A 17,661-nucleotide genomic window follows, 5' to 3' on the forward strand; every position below is an offset into this window, starting at 1 on the left:
AAGATGCTGAGCTGATATTGCAATGCAAGTTTCAGCTTATGCTGCCTAACAGCTACAGTAAGGAAAATGAGAAAGTTGTAAAATACAAATGCCCGCTTTCTTCAGTCAAATCTGATCAGGCTGCAAGGAAGACAAGTATGAAACCTCTTCAGGCCCACAAGTTATTAAAGGTTGTTGCAAACTTGAAGTTCCACATGCAGTTTTGAAGAAAAACCAAGCAGCGTTTTGACCAAGCTACTTCAATTGTTAATTGCATCATAGTGCTATTTTCCTTGGAATTCAATAATCTTCAAGTGGAACCCTCTGATTACTGAGTAACTCTGGGAAATTTCCAAATTGCCCAGAGAATCCTCCTCTCTCTTCAACAGCACTGCAGCTATGAAGAAGGATGTAATCATAGATTATTCCATGATTATCTTATCAGAGATAATCTCTCAGTTATGCTGCCTTCCTTCACAGCCAGTTTGGAAGTTGGGACAAAATTAGTCCTGGTTGCTCAGCCAGGAGGACGGGAAGTGTAGGTAATAGGACCTGGGGAGGAATGAGGCAGGAGAATCTGCGCCTTTCTTATCTTCCTGCAGGGCTATAAAGAGGCTAATGTGGATATTAAAAAGGAACATTTGTTGGGCTGCAATCTGGTAAACTTGCAAGTCAATTAAATGGCCACTTCACAGAGGCAGGGAACAGCTTGTCCCAATATAGGGACGGGCATTCAGTCAAGCAATTCAGTCAAGCAAACTAAAGCATGTCTAACTCCACATAGGATCAGTTGTAGGCGCTCTGCAAACCCCATCTGAGTTATCTAGTGATATGGAATATAAAGGATATCCTGAATAATAAACCCATCCTGTGTTGATTGTTGCTTCCTAACCATTTCTTCCCAAGCTGTAAACTTATCAATTATTAGATTTTTACATAAGACTCCAATAATCTCCTCCAAAAGAAATTCATTGTATAAATGCTGTACTGATGCTTTCAATATACATGGAAGGGAAATGGAGCAAAATAATACTGTTTGGGCTGGGTAACAAAGCAGCAGCCTTGGGCAATTCAATTCTGCCTTATCTAAAAGCTCGGCCGTATTTTTCTCGTCCTTTCCACCACCAAAAATAAAAGCAACTAGCTGAGCTGGCGCAGAGCATCTGTGCCCCTAGTTCTTCCGTTCCCCACCCCCAGAACTGATATGGCTCCCTGTCCCGTCTCCATCCCTTTATTTTGTCTCCATCCCTTCAGCCGTTCTCCCCACCATCCCTTCAGTCAGATGGTTTGTTCGTCCCCCACAATCCCCATGGCCCATCCCCATCTCTTCAACCAGTTTTGCCAGCTGCCGCTTTCCAGCATTCCTCTCCCCGTGCTGGCAGCTCACTCCAAACTCTCGCGAGTGCTGCCACACATGGGATTAGGGAAGGGTATGCCTTACAGAGATAGATAGATAGACAGATAGATAGATAGATAGATAGATGAGCAAGATGACTCCTACAGCACCTCATGATGGAAATTCATTCATTCATTCATTCATTCATTCATTCATTCATACATACATACAAAGTGCCCAAAACTGACATCTCATAATAATCAGCAGTATCAGTTTAAAAGAACACACACATACAGAGAGACCAGTAGGCAGAGGCTGACTACATCACTGGGGGCCATGATGTAGTCATGACTTTGAGATTCTGTTCAAATCTGGCGGTCAAGTCAGAAAAATCTCTGCATTCTAAGCGTGGCTATTAAAGAAAATAAAAGTACACCCTTTGTCCAAGAAGGCAACACTCTATTGCCTTGTGGACAAACCAACAGCAGCAATTAAGAATGAATAATAAAGAATGCTAGAGCTCAACTGTACAACAGCAGCCGATTCAGCCAAGCTGTAATAATATGTAAAAGCAAGGAGAACATCCAGCTCTTCTCATTTACAAAAGACCCTGACAACCTTTATGAAGGACTGTCTTGGAAAAGAGACTGTGACCTCTTTTGTGTACAAGATTTGTTCTTTCCCTGCCCCCAATGAATTTATGGCTCATTAGTCAGTTATAAGACAGTCAACCTTGAGATGCACTCATTTAGTATGGAGTCAAAAACATCAACAGAAGGAAGCCCTTGACATCTTCCTGCCCTCCCCTGACCATCAAAAAGGGCAAATAAAGATTTTAATTGATTGATGGGGTTGGCTGGATGTCAACAGAGCTGGTTTTCTGCCAGTAACTGTAATTTGTAACCTTCATTCCTCATATAATTTAGGTTTTTTTCATTATCAGATAACTTGAGTTTCAGACAAGAAGTTGGCAGGAGACACAGAGTGCACGTGGAACAGACTCACACACACTAAAGCAAGCTTTCTCAATCCACAGTTTGAAACTTAAGGTTGGATCTTCACAATGCCAGAAAAGGTCACATTGTCATTCTCTAGCAAATCCCGTAAATAGATTTCATGCAAAAGTACATCTGACAGTCTGTCAAGGATTTGCTCTTGAGCCAAAAATGTTGTTTTCACTAAAGAGTCACTGGGACGCTGCTCTTGGAAGCCGAAGACACTGCTAATTTTATATATATATATATATATATATATATATATATATATATATATACACACATACATACACATACACACACACACACACACACAGAGACACACGTACATACACACACAAACACGTAAGCTTAAGAGATATATTATTACTAAAAGCAAAACAATTGGAGAAGCCATACATCAAGAACTATAGAACTGAAGCAAAAGGAAGCTCAGAAAAATGTAACACATACTAATCAAATGTCAGAGTGAAATAAATGCACAAAGACATGGCTGATAAATGAAAACTTAGGTAGACACTTTCATTTCCATGAGAACCCTAGATAAGCTTTTTAAAGTACACATTTTGAGAGGGTAGCATCTATAGTTATGCACAGAAAGGCCTACACTGCACAGCTGTAGTAGCTTCCTATGTAAAGTGCAGCTACGAGTGAGTCAAGGTTACCTGCCTATCTATAAAGTATCCAGGTCCTATAGCTATACAAACATTAAAAATAAAACAGATCTGGCCCATAGGCTTATAAAACAGTATGCAGATAAGGCACAATAAACAAAGGGAAACAAAAGGGAAGGATGGTCCTTGGGAAAATGGAGGTTATTGCCCTTCAAACTGAGAGTGATCCCTTGGGATGCTGCAAGCAGAGGTGCACCTAGGTAATTTTGGAGCCTGGACCTAAAGGCATTTGGAGGTCCCCTCCCCTGCAAATTAAGAATCATCATGCTCAGCTGAGTGACCACACCACCCTGGACAGACTAAAGAGGATTTGGGGGACCCCAGGAGCTGTGGAGGCCCTGGACTTTGGCCCCGAAGTCCAAGGGTAAGACCACCTCTGGCTGCAAGCATTCTACTTCCAGCATGGTAGGCTCGTGCATCAACTGAACATAGATGGCAGAACATCCCACAACATTGGGAAGAATTTTGGTATGCACTTTCAGCTCAGACAGAGAGCTGGCCAAGTTAGGAGAACTGAGAGTTCCGATTCACATTATACTTCCCACATCAACGCAGCCATAGCCAAGTGGGCATGGTAAGGATTTGGCCCTCTCATGGATATTCAGGTCCTTTCCCCTGAATTTTCAGCATTCATAGAAACAAAGTCTTGTTACTTGTAGAGATGAAATAGTGTGCAGGAATATTCTACCCAGTTCCTCAGTAAAGCTGCTGCTAACCTCCGGAGTCCAGAAAACAAGTACAAAGGCACTTACTGAGGAGAACTAGGAACTTATGCTTCAAGTGTATAATTTTTTTTAATACAATGAAATAGTTTTAAGCATAATAAGCTACCTGTGCTTGGATTCTAGACATTCTGTACTCATTAGGCCACTCACCATAATATCTTTGGCTAGAGGCCTATATTTCACAGAAATTCCCTGCACTGTAAGGCCCCAGGCAATTAACTGCTCAGCCTGTGTAGCAGAGCAGACTTTGGAAATTCTGTCTTGCTGTTTATTTCTAAATTTCTTTCTTGGCCTATCCCAAGAGTTCAGAACCATTTCCAATAGACTTTGATATAATTTGTTCCTTGCAACAGCCTTATGATGAAGGAAAAGTTGAAACAACAAAGTGGGTGAGGCATGGGCTTCACCTTTTCGTTGGAGTGCGGGGGGATATACACATACAAAGTATGTAAGAAAACAAAACACCACAGGCTATCTCCAACATTAAACAACAACAGCAAATATTTATATACCAGCAAGAGTCACTGGAGGTACTGAGTTGGGGGTGGATAGGGCCAGTTACTCTCCTCTTGCTAAATAAAGAGAATCACAACATTAAAAAAGAGCCTCTTTGCCCAGTTAAAATTAGCTCAATTGCGCGGTGGGGGGATTACTGTACTGGAGTGTAACACTGTAGCGGAGTAAGCTCATCCTTACTGCAGCAGAGTGTAACAGAGCAGAAACTGAGCCTTGTTAAGTTTATTGAACAAAGTTACTAAGATTTATTACTTAACTATTACAAATTATAAACAACTGTTCTACTCTGATCCTGAACTGTTCTACTCTCATCCTAACAGAAAAATAACAGTCTCAAGCATCCAGTAAGACAATCAGTCTATAGTGATGTGCCTGGACCGGTCCGGAGGCCATTCTAAAGGCCTCCGGACCGGTCCGGACCTGGGCAGTTCGGGGTTCGGGCGATTCGGGTGGGGGGTTGCTTTAAGAGCGGGGGTAGGGTTTACTTACCCCTCCCGCCACTTTCCCCCTCCAGCGCCTGTAGTTCCTTTAGTAATTGGGGTGGCAGGATACCTCCCTGCTGCCCCTTCCCCCATTTCACTGCTCAAGGCTCCCAGCTCAGGGCCAAGAAGTCTTCTGCGTGCGCGCACATCACGCATGCACTTCACGTCTTTAAATATATACCCTAAGGCGGGGGTTTTTGCGGCATAATACCTAATACCTAAGGAGGTATTGCGGCGGTGGCTGTAATTGGGGTGGCAAGATACCTCCCTGCCGCCCCTTCGCCCGTTTCACTTCTAAAGGCTCCCAGGACTCAGAAGTTTTCTGCACGCGTGCACATCGTGCGCGCGCTTCACGTCTCCGTGACGCCCGTGCGCAGAAGACTTCTGGGTCCTGGGAGCCTTTAGAAGTGAAACGGGGGAAGGGGCGGCAGGGAGGTATCCTGCCGCCCCAATTACTGTAAGTAAGTAAACCCTCCCCCCGCGCTTAAAGCAACCCCCCACCCCAGTGCACAGCGGTTCCGTGCACAGCCCTATCAGTCTACAGAACTGATTGACAAGAACATTCTAAATTCTACCCCAAGCCCATATGCAGATATACATGCAATACATCAGTGGTAAGAACAAAGACAATGTATATACACATAAATCCCAACATTCCCCCCTCTCATTGTCTTGTTGCTTAATTTATAAGCCCAATTGCCATCCAGAGATTTTGAATGTTCTCTGGTTAATGGTTTTGTCAGTATGTGCACAACCATTTCTTCTTAAGCACAATATTTTGTATCAATAATGGGCCAGTTCAGAGAATACATGTGTTTTGGATTCCTCTACCCGTGTACAAACGATTACCCAAATGGAAAACCACACATTCTCTACCCTAGATTTAAATACTAGATGTAACCTTGGGGTTACTACAATACAAGAGCCAGCATAGCGTAGCGGTTAGTGTGTTGGACTAGGGCTGGGAAGACCTGTGTTCAAATCCCCATTGAACCATGAAACTCACTGGGTGACTCCAGGCCAGTCACGTATCTCTCAGTCTAACCTACCTCACAGGGTGGTTGTGAAGATAAAAAATAAGCATGTACACCACTCTGAGCTCCTCGGAGGAAGAGTGAGATATAAATGTTAAAAATAATTAAATAAATAGCTACAACCAAAGTTGCACTTCCCACCTCCTATGCCCCAGTCCAGAATGTTGAGGGAAACGCCTCAAATGAGATTAAGTTTTGTTTATTGTCTTTTTTGTTATAATGCTATATATCGCTTGATATTCTGCGATCATGAGGCCGGTTCACTCCATAACCAGCACAGCACCATACACACAAATGTTGAGGAAAGCACCATTGGCCACCCATCAACGCAAAAATAAGAGCCCCACCAAAAGTCCCGTGCCAAGAGCGGCAGCGGCCCGCTCTCTACTACGCACGCGCTGCCGCCCGCCTTTTCTCCCGGCTTGCTTAGCGCCTCTGTCATGGCAGCTCCCAGAGGCCGCTGCTCGCACATGGGTGAGGCTCGGTAGAGCTTTTGCTGCGTCTCTGGAGGCGAAGAAAGCGGCTGCGGCTTCATTGTCATCAGCCTCGTTCGGTTCCAGCGGGGCGAATCGGAGTGCGCCTGCTCAGAAAATGCGAGCGCTGGAGCGGGTGCTGCTGAGGGGCTTCCCCAGCGCCGCGGAGTCGCCGCGGTGGAAACAGAACGAGGCGGCTTCGGCGGCAGGTGAGGCAGGCTTGGGGGAGCGGAGCGGGCTACCTAGGCAACGCCCCCCACCTTCCTCATGCCCGTGTCGCTTTTCGTAGCCTTTTACCACAGTTTGCTCGGGGGTGACCCGCAGTGACAACCCAACCCAGCCCACCGGCTAGCATATGACACGGCAAAGAGCGAAAGGACGGAGGTGGGCAAAGGAGTCCCCCTCTTCCGTTGCTGCTGACCCTGCCAGGATTCTCTTTCAGTGCCTCCTTTTCTTCCCTTCCTCCGTGCCCGTTATGGCTTAGAATGGGATGAGGGACTGGTGCATGCTCGTGAATACGGGACAGGTCGTTTGTGTGTCCCTCTGCAGGGCAGTAGCTGCCTTCTTGACAGCTGAACTCCATAGGCTGCGCCGGTGGACCTAGTGATGATGAGCTGTGGTGGTGTTAGAGCGTGGCTGAACTGATGGTGAAAAGTTGAACACCTTGCAGTCAGCCACATCATATTGTTCCTGTTCAAAATGTTCTTTCTTTCTTTTCCCATTCATCCCTGGACTAATTTGCCTAGGAGCAAGGCAGATATAAGCCAGCTTGTGGGTATCAGTACTGCTTTTGCCTCCACTTGCTGAAGTAAACTCTGATTCCATGTGCCCTGTAATTAATATCATTGTCATTTATTTTATTACATTTGTATACCACCCTATCCATCCATCCAAAGGCTTCTATTTGTCATGCAATGTCCCTGAAAAATATTCTAATTAGACTTGGAAATGAATATTATCCTGCATTATTTGGAACTGGAGAGCATAGTTCAGAGAATTATTCTACCCATTCTATTAAATACTTTGGAGAATATTATTTTGAAAGTCTACTCCAACTCTCCTTTTCCTATAACTGATGGATAGTCTAATTTTTGCTAATACTTATGTTTGCGTAGGTTTTCAAATGTCTTGTGTCTGCCACCTCAGGAAAAAAATTGGGTCAATTTTTTGAGTTGCATGAGTTTTCAAGATTCTCTTCCCCACTTTGATCACCTTGTAGGAACTACTTTCTGTTCAAAAACTTGTAGAGTATAGAATGCTCTGAGCCTATCAATCATAACTGCAGTATAGGGTAAGCCCTCTCAAGCTAGGCATCAGTATGAAAAATTACTTTGAACTATCTCTTTGAATACAGACCACTTAATAATATCCTTAACTTTAATAATGTGTGGAGATCTGTAAAAGTGAGAAACAATTGCAGCCAATTCTGGGCTACACTTGTAAGTACCTTCTTACTTCATTGAGAATTCTAGGCAAAGTAGGTATGAGAAATCGTTTCCAAATTCTTCTATTTCTTTTTAGCTTAATACTTTTTACTGTCATTTTTATTATGTTTTTTAATTTTTGTAAACTGCCTTGGGATTGTTTTTAATGAAAGGCGGTATATAAATTTAACAGTAACAATAAGTAAATAAATGCAAGAAAGTTCACCCTTATTACCTGATGAAGCTGTTACTGTGCCTGGATGATGTAAGGAAGGAATAATAAATTTTAAAAATTAAATACATAGAAACAACCTACCAAAAAATATTTGAGGTTTAAGAAGAAATGTTATCATGTTCATAAACTTGAAGCCTCATTCTTGGTGCTTATGGACTACTATTCCTTATCTACTACTTTATATCTATTTAGAATGTATGCAATAAACATGGCTCAATACATCACATGTGGATGCTGTTTATTTTAATATAGTAAATACCATGGTGTGTTCTTAAAAAGCAAATAAAATTCCCCTTTTCTGGTATGTGGGGTATTTCAGTTTAAGTGCCAGTCATTAAAAACATAGGATGCTCTTTAAAATTCACTCTGTTTTATTTTAGAAAGTGGATCCCTGTTGCAGTTGCTGTTGGAAGGGAATTATGAAGCCATCTTACTAAGTGAAGCAGTCCAGAATGTCTTCACAAAGCCTGCGGCAGGAGAAGAGGAGACCATTGACAGCTATTTAGAAAGGCAGATACAAGTTTATCTGGACTGTTCTTCTGCAGATGTTGATAGTATGGAAAGGTAAACAACTTGTTTGTGAAGGAAACATTTTTATGTTAAAAAAAAACCCACCTAAATGGAATGGCTGGTGACAAGTAGACTTACATTCACTTTATGTTAACATAAGAAACGGAAAAAGTAGCTTTGCCATTGCCCCACTTTCCATGTTTTTTAAAGTTGCATTCATTGTAATAAAGAATCATGAATTGGATATAAAGGGATCCTAGAGTGAGTAGTAAACACTTCCACTGCACAAGTGAAGGTCCATGATGCCACTAGCTTAACCACTCCTATGCCGTATCCCACACTATTCCATCTGGTTCCCTGGTCCATAACAGTGGCTTTTGGAGGGATGTGCAGCATCCCACATCCCTCCAAAAGCCACCTTTATAGACCAGGAACCAGAGGGAATGGCAGGAAAGCCCCATTCTGCAGCCAGAACTCTGCTTGTGGCTTTTAGGTTTAACCCATTCTTTCTGAATCTTGATTTATGTTGATGTAATTGGTAACCGTGACAATACACAGGTTGGCTTTTCTTGACATATCTAAAGTGATAAGGTGTACAAATTTATTTACTTATCATATTTATATACCACCTGAAATATCTACCTCCAGACAGTGTACACAATCCAAAACACAACAAATATATGGAACAATTCTGTGCTAATATGTTGCCTGTTGATGGTATCCCTATGTTCATAGATTATCCTACACAAGATGTTTTGTATGCATATAAATTGAAATGAGACCTCTGGTGAGGAAAACTGTGGTGCTGAGTGCCTGCTCACTGGAGGGTTTGGGGCACTCACTGCTGGCTAGCTGGCAAGCGGATTTGTGGATGCCTTTTTATGAGGAGTCACGCAGCTGACTGTCTGGTGCCCCAAACAATTTGAAATGCTATATAGGTATGTTCTCCCCTTTATATGTCATTGCTGCACACCTCTACCCACACAACAACTTCTGCTGAATCTAGAGTTGATGGCTGTTGTGAGTATAGAGTCCCCATTCATAGCTCTGAGCCTGAGTGATGGAACCAGGTTTTGAATGCTTTGATGTGTTGGGAAATCAGCTGGTGAACTCCATTCTGAATACTTATCTCCTGATACAGTACCTTGTTGGATCAAGTAATTACTTATCTTTTGGGCTGTCACTTTATTACAGAAATCTTGGTATTTTTAATCAATCTGAGTGTATCTGGTTGGCAGATTAAATATGCATAAAACCAAGATTTCAGATGAAATGTAGTGTGTTCTTTATTACACTGCTTTCATGTTCTTCTCAAAGCTTAAGTCTCAGTTTTAATTTTTGTTAATGACTTACATTTTCAGTGTAAGCAATGGAGGTTCCCTTCCCTTGTCCTGGCTCAGAAGAAGGGTGGAGGAATCTCCCTTACATTCACTCAGTCCAGAGACCTCTCACTACAAAGCACAAACACAGAGCAAGGGAGTAGTGCTCAACTGACAAGAAAATTGATCAGTTTGGTTCTCTAAGTGTCTCAGGAAAATCTGAGAGCCTTCTTTGAAGAAGTTGGGCATATACTTGAGCAAATCTGTTTGGGCATATATTTGTTCCTGCAAAGCCCTGTAGTTTTGTATGCTCATTTTTTGGTGATTTTCCTTCTTTCAAACTAAAGATGCTTGTATAACCTCTGCAAAACTGAAGAGGCACCTCTTAAAGTGGTGGCTTTTATTTAAGAGGGGGAGAGAAACAGTCCTTATTCATCCCCATATGGTTTTCCTGCCAGTGGCAGTTGCTGATGTGTTTCTGGGGACCCTTTTGGAAACAGGGTACCATCTTCTTATTCTTATTGCTATGTAAAGTGCTTTGAGAACTTTTTCTCTTGCTTTGTAAACCACTTTGAGAACTCATTTATCGGGGAAAAAATATATAAATATTTGTAATAATAATAAACATTGATTTTTCTCATGTATTTGTGTGTACCTGTACATCAATGTTAATAAAATGGAGTTGATTATTTTTGTCTGTTGCAGACAAAGTGTGGTATTTCTGCTTGGTGTGGGAAGCTTGCAGTTGTTTGTTCAGAGCAACTGGACTGGACCTCCTGTTGAACTGCAGCCTCAGGACTTCTTGCCACCTGAATTGCTACAACAATATGGCGAGGTACTCTTCCCCTCCAGCTGCAGAGCTACAGTTTTCTGATCAGTTCTATTCCTTAGTGTTTGGGAAATATTCTCCCTAATGTTCAGTGTTGGTGAGCTGTGTTCTGGCCGGTCGACATGATCAGTCAACTGAACGCTTCGCATTGTGATGCCTGCTAAGTGTTACTATCCTCCTGAAAGACCAATTCCAACATCTGATATTTTATTAATCCTGGGTACAATTCATTTTGTAATAGTGAAGCATTTTTATGTCCCATGAATTCCAGTTCTTAAATCTCTTGTTGAATCATCTATTACGGGAGCAGCTGACATTAGGTTTGAGGGGTCTACTTTGGGTAGCAGACAGATTAGATAGCTCTGACTCAGATCCATTGAAGTTAATAGAAATTCAGTGAGTAAAGGCTAACTCGTCTTGGATGCTGCCCTTTTGTGGTGGTCTAGAATTTTGAGGTCCACCAGCTGGAGCCAGACGCAAAAAAGTAGCTCAGATAGGTAGGCATACTTAAAATCTTCTGAGCACATCCTCAGTCCAAGACAATTTTCCAGAACTGACTTCAGTCTTTTCATGCAAAAATCTACTTGGAAGTGCCCACCTCCCACCCCACAAACTTCCCTTGAGCTATCAGCCTAATATAGACAAGAAATACTTTTGTTCTTCAGACAACAACACATCTTGCCAACCCACTGAAGATCATCTAAAGTTCTGCTAAGAGATCCTAATCTGTATTTGCCCAACCCCTCATTATTCATCCCATTCTCTAATGAGGGCTCAAAATGAGTTGTTAAAGTAATATTTTGGTTCTTCCTGCCTTGTCCTAGCTCGAATGTGTTTCTGTGTTTGTATGTTAAAGATTCAATTGTTAAATAATAGCAGGGTTTCACTTGCCTTATCATTCTCACCTACACTGTTCATTTCTGTTGGATTTGTGCTAAATTGAGTTAACTCATTTTGTCTGGGGAATCGTAAAGCCAGAGGGGTAAATTGACTGGAGACACTGTTCTACATCCAAACTAAGAGTTGTGCACAGGGAACACTTCTATGCGCACACACAGAGGCACAATTTTCTAAGATCCACCCCACTTCCCTCTGCAGTCTGCTACGTTCCCTACATGCAACTCTCAATTTGGATGTAGGTCATTGTCTGGAGAATGATGTGTAGAGATTGTTTAGTATTCAGTTGGCATGGATGAGAGAGACTTCAAACCTGTAGCTTGAAGAAAGCAATACAGTGTGTGTGTGTGCGCACACACACACACTTCTTTCATGGTCATTTTGTAGTATATCTTCCCCTTTTAAGTTCAGCAATAGAGAAAAATTGGAGAACTTGTGTTTTGTGCTTACCACAGTGGTTTCAAGGCACACATTTGTAATGTAAGCCCCTCTCTGTTTTTTTGTATTCTAGGAAAACTTGCTGCCACCTTTACAGACACTTAAGGGCTTAATTACCAGTCTGATGAGAGCCAAAAATATTGAAGTTAAAATTAATTAAATACTCAGAGTATTCTATGTTTTCTCTCACCAAATTCCTTGCTGCTTTCTCTTTCTGAGTTAGTGAGCTGTAAATCAGTATTTTCCTGGTACAAATCTTGCTTCTGTCACAACTCAAGCTGCCTACTGCAGCTCCCCAGCTGCACAATGGGAATTATAATACCTACCTTACAGGGATTTTGTATGGATGACATCAAGATTATAGATATTAAGTGCTTTGCATACTCATAAAGGACTATGCAAATGCTAAATTATTATTTGATTGTCATTAATTATGTAATTATTACAGTAATATCGAAAGCCATTTTTATTTCTGTGCTGTGCACACTATTAAATTTTTAAATGTTGGTAGGGTTGAGGTCTCATTCTTTTTTTCTTCCTAAGGAAAACATCTTGAATGCTGATGGTTTGCATAAATTGTCCTTGTAATTTTCTTGTCTGACATAAGAGGAAGCATGTATTTGGAAGCAGGATGAGGATGGGAATAACATTGATATGAGTTGGTGTGTTCTGCATGCATGTTTTGTTTATGTCTGGCAAAATCATTTCGAAGCTGCCTAAGGAAGTGTTTTTGCTTGCTCTTTCCAGCCCAGTGGATTGACTGCAGCTGTCCTCAGCATGCTGATTCTAGATGGTGAATCAGTATATAGCCTGACTTGCCATTCTGTCTTGCTGATGTTAGCTAGAGCAGTGCTTGTGAATTCCAGACATAAGCTTGAAGCTATTCAGGTAAGGAGAAAAACCCTGTGATCTAGTTTTCAACTCTGCATTGGTTCATGTGACTTATTTATGTTCCTTGCATCATGTATGTGTGTTCAGCCAGCCTATCTCATCTTGAGCTGACAGCTGCTAATGGGCCAACCTGTAGTATTTCTACTATATGGCCAGTCATCTATATAGTATATGGCTGGCTGTGTACTTTCTTATTGCCTGAAGAGGGCAATAAGGAAGAAAAGAAGTCAGTGTTCTTCCTTATTGCCTGAGGAGATTTCTCTCTACCTGCCATTCCTGAGCCTGGCTATCTCTGTGGCTTGCAGCAGAGCTACCATCAACGCAAGCAAACTAAGCAGAATCTTAGCCGCTATTTAATAGGAACTAAGCCTATCACCTAAGCTTTAATAGGAGATCTCTATAAGAAACTATAGCTAACATCCAGACTTTCTGAGAGCTCCTCAAATCTCAGGGATAATCCCTGGAGGCATAAGTGAGTGCAGGAGGAGAGGATTCCTGAAAATTGCCCTTCCCCCATTTGTGCAATTTTCTGGTAACTTCTTCAGTCCTAGCCTATACAAAAGTAGTGCCTCCTATAAAACTGAGAGGAGAGCTGGTCTTGTGGTAGCAAGCATGACTTGTCCCATTAGCTAAGCAGGGTCCACCCTAGTTGCATATGAAAGGGAGACTAGAAGTGTGAGCACTGTAAGATATTCCCCTTAGGGGATGGAGCCACTCTGGGAAGAGCAGAAGGTTCCAAGTTCCCTCCCTGGTTTCTTCAAGATAGGGCTGAGAGAGATTCCTTCCTGCAACCTTGGAGAAGCCGTTGCCTGTCTGTGAAGACAATACTGAGCTAGATAGACCAATGGTCTGACTCAGTATATGGCAGCTTCCTATGTAACTCAGCCTCACATGTAGCATTGTGGGACATATGCCACAGTATTAATTTATTATTTATTTATTATTTATTTATTCAATTTCTATACCGCCCTTCCAAAAATGGCTCAGGGTGGTTCAAACAGAGAAATAACAAATAAATAAGATAAACAAAATGGATCCCTGTCCCCAAAGGGCTCACAATCTAAAAAGAAATGTACGACAGACACTGGAAGTACTGTGCTGGGGATGGATAGGGCCAGTTACGCTCCACCTGCTAAATAAAGAGAATCACTACATTCAAAGGTGCCTCTTTACCAAGTTCGCAGGGGTCAGCAGTATAAATGAAGGAGAGTTCTTAAAAGCGAATTCTGTCTGAGGAATGTAGACTACTCAGACTTCCATAGTTCTTCCTTGTATGTTTTTTGTATCTGCAACATATTTAATTGCAAAGGCTACCAAGTTGTCTCCTTGAACTAGAAGTGAATTCAGAATTGCTTGTGCTAATCTAGAATTAAATCATTTGAACAGCAGACCTGTGTACATACCAAAAAAACCAACTTGCAGAACTGAATCCTGTAGGAGTAGATGATGATGATGATGATAAACTTGATTTGTTAGCTGCCGCATAACAAATTGTTCTCTGGGTGGTATTGATAAGTATTACTATCAGTCTTGGGAAGCCATCTATATACCTCTTGTATTTTCTTCCAATTTTGCCAAGCACTGTAACTTCCTGTTTTGCTATAATTTACAGTTAATATTGTCTGGGGGAAGCATATTCCATCTGAGGCTCAATTGCAGTTCAAAAGCATGTGAATCAAAACTTGAAACGTGTTAAAAGGCAGTTACTGATTTTGGGGTACTTTTCAATAGAAGTTCAGGGTGTTTTTGGCTTGCCACCTCTTGGTATGTCACGTAAACTCAGTGGATAGCTTTAGAATTGGATTCAGTTTTTTAAAATATAGCATTGATTATTTTGCGCATATTCACATATGTATGACACAGGATATATGAAAGATTACATACTTTTGAATGTTGACATTCAAGAGAGTTGTCAGAAACAACAAAAGAGATTATCTTCAAGTACTGCACTTCTTTTACCAAGGTTGATGTGTAAATGTATGTATGTTCTGTTTCCATTTTTTGGTTCCTCTCTTTTATGTTGCAAGCTTTGGGTTGCCATTTGAGCCCATAGAGTAATTGCAGGTGGCAAAAAGCATTCACTTTGTAACACCTTATAAACTGCCTTGTGGGTTCCTGAGTGAAGTGTCAAAATGTAAGATTTGACCTCTCTAACAAGGTTTCCTGTATATGTACCTTATTTTATTCAGCTTGATGACTTTAGTCATATTTCATTGTGTCCTGTGTGAGAGAATAAGATATCCATCTTGACAGGTGTTTCTAGAGCAGTTTTAATAAACTGTGTGTGACTGTTTCTTGAGATATTTTTGCCTTCACGCAGTTTCTCAGCACAGTTAGATGCCTACCACAGGCATAGAGCCAGCATAGCATAATGAGTATAGTGTTGGACTAGGGCTGGGAAGACCTGAGTTCAAATCCCCATTCAACCATGAAACTCACTAGGTGACTCTGGGCCAGTCATGTATCTCTCAGCCTAACCTACCTCACAGGGTGGTTGTGAGGATAAACATAACCATGTACACTGCTCTGAGCTCCTCAAAGCGGGATACAAATGTAAATAAATAAATAAATAAATAAAAAATACTGTAATTGTTTTGCAGTCAGAAAAAGAACCAACATGAGGGTTAGAATTTATAAAACTATTGGATAACCTAATTACCATTTAGTGCTTAAAATATATATACAGGCACTCTATAAGAACCACTGAACATTTGTTTCAATGACATCTAATAGATTTGCAAATGTCTTGAGGGCAATATATTTTGAGTCCTTTCTCCAGACCATCAGTTTCCATAGATGAACAGTCTCCTTATTGATCCACTTTCTTTAGCTACTTTTTCCATTCATTGCATAGAATCTTGCTGTATATCTTCTCAGCCTATTACATTTTCCGACTGGTGTGCCGTGGGACACAGGATGGTGTGCATGCAAAATTAAATAAATACATTCTAGAGGTGCAAATTACTTAACAACGTTGCACTTTTCTAAATTTCGGGTCTCATTTGCTCGAGCTCGGTTAAACGTGTTGCCCTCTTCTCTTCTGGAACGGAGGTTTGCTAAAGACCAATCTGCTACGGTTTTTTGCCCTTGTGGTGCTGGCCTCCTGGAAACTGTCACCCATGTTCTGCTATACTGTTCTTTGTATCAGGATGCTAGAGAAGAACTTATTTCCCCTTTGTTACTCAAACTTCCTGGGAGCTGCGAGCGTTTTTATACATATTACTGTCTTGCGGATGTAAGCTCTGATATTACAAAAACTGTAGCAGAAATTTTTTATATTGCCATTAGATTAAGGTCTCAATTAAGTGCTTAACTGTGGGAGCTGTTTATGCTTTTTAAACTAATTTTTTATGAAAGACTGTATTTTGTTTTATTGTATTCTAGTATTGTTGTATTGGATATGTTTGTTATTTCTATTTCTGCTGGCCAATGGCTGTAATAAAATTGATGATGATGAAATAAATACATTGCACAGTGGCTTTGCTGCTAGAGAGATAAAAAAGTTATCTGTGTTTGGGGTGGCGGGTAGTGTGCCTCAGGGTGAAAAAGGTAGGGAAATACTTCTCTAGTATACCAGTCCATGTGTACAGCTGGCACTTGCTTGTTCTTGTATTACTGAAGTATTGTGGCGTGCTACGACTTGATTGCTCCCCTCACCCCCTGCCACAGCCTACCTCACCTCAGAGGTCTCTCCACTGAGCTGCACTCCTGCTCCTCCATCTGATTACTTCCATCCCCCTCACCCCTCTTGGTCACTCCTCCATCCCACTCACTCCTCTTGGTTTCGGCTGCAACGTTGCTGGTGCTGATTGGTCAAGCTGCAGCCCCCTATCCCCAGAGACCTGCAAGCCCTGCTCCTGCTCCTCTGGAGGAGGAGGAGGAGCAACAGCGGTTGACCAGGCCCTTCCTTGCTGCCGCCACCACCATGGCCGCTTGTTTCCCTCAGGCCACTGACAGGCCCGGGTCCATCCTCTGCCTGCCTGCCTTCCTACTCCAATAGCCCCAGTAGCCCCAAACAGCAGCAGTGGTTGACTGGGCCCTTCCTTGCCGCTGCCTCCATTCCCACTAGTTCCCCTCAGGCCACTGACAGGCTCGGACCCGTCCCTTGCCCTTCCTTTTTTCTCAGTTTCTCTCTCCACTGCCCAGTAAGTTGCTTCTGCTTTCGAACTCTCACAAGAGCTGCCACACATGAGATTAGCCATGGGTACGCCTTAGAGAATTTTATATAGATAGATAGATAGATTGTTCTTTGGCATTTTTGCCTGCCTCGTTACATGATCTGCCTTATCCAAAAGGTTTGGTCAGGAAACAAAAGAACATAATCCCATTGGGTCAAAATAAAATGCAGTTGTATTTAAAACACAATTAGCATCCTCCCACCAATAACTTTTGAAATCTAGTCCAAGTGGATCTTACAGGATCTTACTGCATTCTGAAAGATGCTCAGACCCTTGTTAGTGCCCAAAGGGAGGAGACTTCCCTTGGATGTCATGGGGATCACAATATCTAAAATATTCAACTAGGGCAATAATGATTGACTACTAGGGCTGTGCTCGAATCATTTTGGCACCTCTTTGGAGAGGTACCGAAACAATTCAGCCTCCTGCAGCCGAAATGTTTTGGCGCTGGGCAAGGGAGGCAGGCAGGTCGTACCTGCTCCTCTGGTGAGTCACTGCTACCCCATCACAGTGCTGCTGTTATTCAAATCTAACTTGAAAGCAGAAGCTGTGCTGCTGTCATGCCGCACCAATGGGATCCTGCTCCCAGCAGTCTTCGCAGTGTGTTGGCATGCAAATGGCGTTGGTGCAAGTGCCAACACAATTGTGTGTTCAGCAACAGCATTGCTATGATCAGCATTAAAGTGTCTGACCATATCAAATGGGGACCAAGGATTAGGGATGTGC

The 17,661-nt window shown here is 42.1% G+C and overlaps 1 protein-coding gene across 3 annotated transcripts in view; it reads left to right on the plus strand.

The window, feature by feature from the left end:
* Positions 1-17,661, plus strand: part of TTC27 (tetratricopeptide repeat domain 27) — a 172,485-nt gene that overhangs the window by 24,760 nt on the left and 130,064 nt on the right. Inside the window, exons 1-4 of one of the 3 annotated variants that reach the window (XM_053303794.1) lie at positions 6,135-6,423; positions 8,254-8,437; positions 10,408-10,537; positions 12,614-12,754. In XM_053303794.1, coding sequence (XP_053159769.1) covers positions 6,333-6,423; positions 8,254-8,437; positions 10,408-10,537; positions 12,614-12,754 — 546 coding nt within the window. In that variant the 5' untranslated portion in view covers positions 6,135-6,332. Of the gene's footprint in view, positions 1-6,134; positions 6,424-6,447; positions 6,599-8,253; positions 8,438-10,407; positions 10,538-12,613; positions 12,755-17,661 lie in introns of those variants that run through there. The other 2 variants (XM_053303802.1, XM_053303790.1) reach the window with 2 other exon arrangements.

Source organism: Hemicordylus capensis, chromosome 1, assembly GCF_027244095.1.
Source record: "Hemicordylus capensis ecotype Gifberg chromosome 1, rHemCap1.1.pri, whole genome shotgun sequence".
In the NCBI taxonomy this organism is placed as follows: domain Eukaryota; kingdom Metazoa; phylum Chordata; class Lepidosauria; order Squamata; family Cordylidae; genus Hemicordylus; species Hemicordylus capensis.